Source organism: Grammomys surdaster, unplaced genomic scaffold (genome assembly GCF_004785775.1).
Source record: "Grammomys surdaster isolate TR1022 unplaced genomic scaffold, NIH_TR_1.0 1149, whole genome shotgun sequence".
NCBI lineage: Eukaryota > Metazoa > Chordata > Mammalia > Rodentia > Muridae > Grammomys > Grammomys surdaster.
In genome coordinates, this window is record NW_021605568.1 from 1,343,131 (window position 1) to 1,348,430 (window position 5,300).

The following is a 5,300-nucleotide window of genomic DNA, read 5'->3' on the forward strand; positions in this document are numbered from 1 at the left end:
TCCTGGATGACTCAGGATTCAGTTTCTCCACAGGACAGGAGCAGACCGACTCTGTGTCTGCTCCAGTCCCAGGGACCAGGCAGGGGCCGAAGGGCCTGAGTATTTCTTTAATCCCCCAGGCCTATGCCCGAGCTCGGTACCGTGAGCAGCGCTGGCACTGTCACTTACTAATGACTGAACACAGAAATGCTGGTTTTATGCTGGGAAACAGTTTGTGACATATTCAGACTGCATGCTTTTCAAGTCCACTTGAGGACAGTCACAATAGAAACAGTGGGATTTATATACAGTTGGGTATGATCATTAAGAACATTAATTATACATATTGAATTTCAACACAAATATTATGTACATTCTGTGCTTCAAACACAGTGGACCCATCAGCAGATGGGAGACACCCTTAGGGTGGAATAGTCACTGGGAACAGCAGCACGTGTGTGATGCTGGCCTGAGCCTAGAATACAATCTGTGTCTGCTGCCAGTGGCAGAACTGGGGGATGGAGCTGACTAAGACATTGGGAGCCCAGAAATAGGGAGTCTAACCCTGACTTGGGGCACCGAATTATTTACAATGTTAGAGACTGATTTTTGCCTTGATTTGATTATTAGTTCTTTCCCCCTTGGAGGAAGAAATTATGTAACTGATTTTTTTGTATGCTGAAGAAGTATTTATGCTGAAGTATGCTGAAGAAGAGAATACTCTGACTTTTTAAAATGAAACTAGGTTTTGACATTTAGAGTGCTGAAATTTCTTAATACCGTTTCCTCATTTTCAATTGTGGAATTAATATTAACGTTACACCATAGAGATAAACAAAATGAGGAGAGCTATGGTTTAATACTGGGGTGTTTGTGTCATGACTCACATGGACAGGAAGCCAACTATGTTGGTATTTTGTCAACTTGATAAAACCTAGAGTCATCAAAGGGAACATCAATTGAGAAAATATTCCTAATCACATTGGCCTGTAAGCAAGCAAAAAGTCAAAGTCTTTGAACTGTATGCTCTTGGAAGGTACAAAAAAAAAAAATCAGTTACACAGTTTCTTCTTCCAAGAGGGAAGAAATAAGGCATAGGAATAATCAAATCAAGGCAAACATTTCTTGATTGAAAAACAATGAGGAAGTGTCTAGCCCACTGTGAGCAGTGCCATTCCCAAGCAGGCTGTCATGAGGTGTGTAAGAAAGAAACTGAGCAAGCCAAAGGGAGTAAGAGAGTAAGCAGCATTCCTCCATGGCCTCTGCCTTCAGTTCATGCCTATGCTTGAGTTGACACCCTGACTTCCCTTGATTATTTACTGCAAACTGTAAGATGAAGTTAATGTTATCCACCTCACGTTTCTTGGGCTTCTGGTCTTCATCATAGTAATACAAAACCAAACAGAGACACACAGTATGGTTCAACATTTGTATATGTGAACTATGATAACACATCACACATACTATCATCATATCCTAGTTGTTCTCAAGATGGAAATGTTTGCAATGTTTTATTGCTGATGCTTAACACACAAATTTTAGGAGAAACTTTCCTAAGATGAAATTAGTTTGAGGTTCAATAACAAATGCAACTTTTACTTCCTTGTAGAAATGTCCTAGAACAACAGCATTCTACAATATGGATTGGAGAACAAATTACCTTAGTTTTCTCCACAGTTTTTCATACTCATTTTCAACCTTCTGGTTACCCAACTTATTTCCTAAAATGTAGAACCAGAGAAATAGTTAGGAATTATTTATTACTGAAAACATATTAAATAACACTTACCTTCATGGTGTAAGAGATCTACCTGACATATTTACCCCAATTCCCTTTTCCATATTGCAACTCATACATCAACACTGATTATCTAGAAACACTTGTCCTTGATGGAATAGAGAAGCCAATGCCCATGTGTACCTAGAGAGGCCAGGTTCCTCAGGGTTTCCTGCATCACATCTTTGTACAGTGTCCTCTGGGATGGGTCCAGCACAGCCCACTCCTCCTGCGTGAACTTCACAGCTACATCCTCAAAGCTCACTGACTCCTAAAAGCACACACATACATTTCCAGGAAAGTCAGCCTCATGGAACCACAGAGGTATACAGAATTAATAAGAAGCTGACATGGCACTATGTCCCACAAGGGTTCAAGTTGTCCTGGTCATCACATTCTGCTGCTCATACAGAGCAAGATTCCCACAAACACAGATGCCAAAAGTAACTTGGAGCTTTCTGGGAAAGAAACATCAAAGTAGGATGAGCTCTCGTGCAGATGGCTGTGCAGTTCCCCTTTCTGCACTGCATTGTTCTAACAACTGTCATCCCAAGTTCTATTGTCTAACACCCACCAGGGTTCAGTATCAGCTGACCTTAGAATGTGTGTGCTTAGAAATGCTGGACACAACAGTTTTCCTGTATCTGAGAACTGAGATTAGGGTGATTCCTTCCCACCAGAGCTATAAAGAGTGAGGTAGTTTTCTCAGACAGTTGATGACAACTATACCCTAAACATCCTCTTCTCCCCAAGAATCCTAGCAATGATCTCACAGTCATCAGAGGGCTGGTCACTGGATGGCCTTTCCTTCAGTCTCTGCTCCATTTTTGTCCCTGCATTTCCTTAAGATAGGAACAATTCTGGGTCAAAAATTTTGAAGATGGGTGGGTGGCTCCATCCCTCCACTGGGGGCCCTGTCTAATTGCTAGAGTTGGTCTCTTCAGGTTCCATTTCCCCACTTTTGGGCCTTTCAGCTAAGGTCATTTACATCGAGTCCTGGGAGCCTCACATATCTCAGATCTCTTGGACTTTCTAGAGGTTCCCCTACCCCCACCCCACTCCTACCAGCTGCATATTTCCATTCATTCTCCTGGCCCTCTGGGCTTCTCTCCTGTCTTCCCCCCATACTTGATCCTGCCTCCCTTTTCCCCTCCATCTTCTCCTCCCTTCTCCCACCCAGGTCACTCCCTCCATCTGCCTCCTGTGATTATTTTGTTCCCCTTTCTTTTATTTTTTTTAAAGATTTGTTTATTTTATGTATATGAGTTCACTGTAGGTATCTTCAGACACACCAGAAGAGGGCATAGGATCCCATTACAGATGGATGTGAGCCACCATGTGGTTGCTGGGAATTTAACTCAGGACCTCTGGAAGAGCAGTTGGTGCTCTTAACCACTGAGCCATCTCTCCAGCCCTTGTTCCCCTTTCTAAGTGAGACTGACATATCCAACTTGGGCCTTCCTTCTTGTTAAACATCATAAGGTCAGTGAGTTGTATCGTGGGTATTGTGTACTTTTTGGCTAATATCCAGCAATCAATGAGTATATACCATCCATGTCCTTTGGGTTACCTCGCTCAGGATGATATTTTTTAGTTCCATCCATTTGCCTTCAAAATTCATGATGACCTCGTTTTTAATAGCTGAATAATATTCCATTGTGTTAATGAATCACATTTTCTTTGTCCATTCTTCAGTTCAGAGGCATCTGGGTTTTTTCCAGTTTCTGATTGTTACGAACATAGTGGAGCATGTGTCCTTGTGGTACATGCCCAGGAGTGGGTATAGCTGTGTCTTCAGGTAGAACTATTTTCAATTTTCTGAGGAACTGCCAGGTTGATTTCCAGAGTGGTTCTACCAGTTTGCAATCCACAAGCAATGGAAGAGTGTATCTCTTTCTTCACATTCTCACCAGCATGTGCTGTTAAGTTTTTGATCTTAGCCATTCTGATTAGTGTAAGGATAAATCTCGGGGTTGTACATCTTTTGAAAGCCTTGATTTAGTGTGTACTGTGCATGGAGAGTGTGAGCATGCCACAGCAGCGCTCTAGTGGAAGTAAGCGCCACCTTGTGGGAGATGGTTCTCTTTTTCTAGCTTAACATGGTTCTAGAGTTTTCAGACCATCAGGGATGCATAGCATGTGCCCTGAGCCAACTCAGCAGGCCTCGAGTTAATACTTCTTACAATTTGTTAGGAACATGAGCACAACTTCTGTTATTGTACTAAGTGACAACAGTAGAAAGTACGAACCTGGGTTCTAGGGACTGTCCTTAATCAAACAGCAAGCAAGACTTGTGACAAATAATACATCTGATTAATGTTCTAATCAGCTTTCTAATACTATGATAAAACACCATGATCAAATGCTACTTGGACAGGACAGTGTTTATGTGGGTTACAAGTTATAGTCAATCACTGAGGGAAGCCATGTCAGGAGACACAGAGAAGACATGTGCAAATGCCAATCTGGTGGAGCTAATTCTTCAACAGAGGTTTCCTCTCTTTCCAAGATGTCAAACTGACAGCCCACCGAACCATCTCACCAGCCCATCACTCCATTTTCATTTGAGAATGCCACTGGACTATGAAACACCAGTGAAGATGACACAAGTTCTTAGAGCTCTAATTCACCAACATGTCGTTCCTCTAATTTCTAAAACACTTGAAAGTAAAATACTTGACCAACCGTATTAGGTGCAATGAATGTCTGTAATAAAACGTCTACAACCAGCCCCCTCACAGGACATTATGAACCTTCCCAGAAGCCACAGATTGTCAAATAAAAAGCCCAACGGCAGAGGTTAGGTTCCTTCCCTTGAGTTGTTGGTCAGGAGTGTCCCAGAGGCACTCTCCTTCCCTAAAACCTTGACATTGGCTCTTAGCATTGCCCTTGGTTGCCCACTATAATGTTACTGCTGAGGGAGAAAAGCCATCAACACTTTTCATTACCTGTGAATGCTAAAAGCTACAATAATAACCAGCCGGAAACCTAAGTCCACAGATGCAATCGTATCATGAACGTTATAGGGGTAACATATTGTATGTATTCTAACTGAATTTAATGCCCCCTACATAAAGGGAAAATTATGTCTTGTCCTGTCAGTCTGACCTAGAGCTGGAAAGGTCTCAAGCTTCAGCAGTAAATCTACTGTAATTCTACTTAATGCTGACAATATGAACACCTATCTCTATGCTCATAGATACGTGCAGCATGGATCTTCATGAGAGATGTTTCCATGTGCAGTGGACAATTATGAATGCAGAAAATCACAGCTTGCCATTGTGAAGAGAAAAAGTGTCTATGGAATGTTTAGACCTCAGTAGAACATCTATACCACACCCCTAGCCCCCATTCTATTTCCCCAGGTTCAGGGAACATTGAACAGAAGGCAAAATAATTGTGGAAGCCAGTGCTTGGGCTGAAACAGTGTCTTCTGGATATGATAGGACTATATTCATAAAATAACAGCAATTGTGTTTTTCTGGGCCAGAGCAAGCAAGTCAAGATTCCAGCATCCATGGAGGATGGGCTCACAAGCCCCGCA

General features: G+C 42.2%; 1 protein-coding gene across 1 annotated transcript in view; it reads right to left on the bottom strand.

Moving 5' to 3' along the window:
- Positions 1-1,635: 1,635 nt before the first annotated feature.
- The window catches only part of LOC114634958 (zinc finger protein 124-like), a 9,586-nt gene continuing 5,921 nt past the window's right edge, over positions 1,636-5,300 (bottom strand). Inside the window, exons 2-3 of the mRNA XM_028783576.1 lie at positions 1,901-2,027; positions 1,636-1,700 (exon numbers count right to left, since the gene is read on the bottom strand). Coding sequence (XP_028639409.1) covers positions 1,636-1,700; positions 1,901-2,027 — 192 coding nt within the window. The remainder of the gene's footprint in view (positions 1,701-1,900; positions 2,028-5,300) is intronic.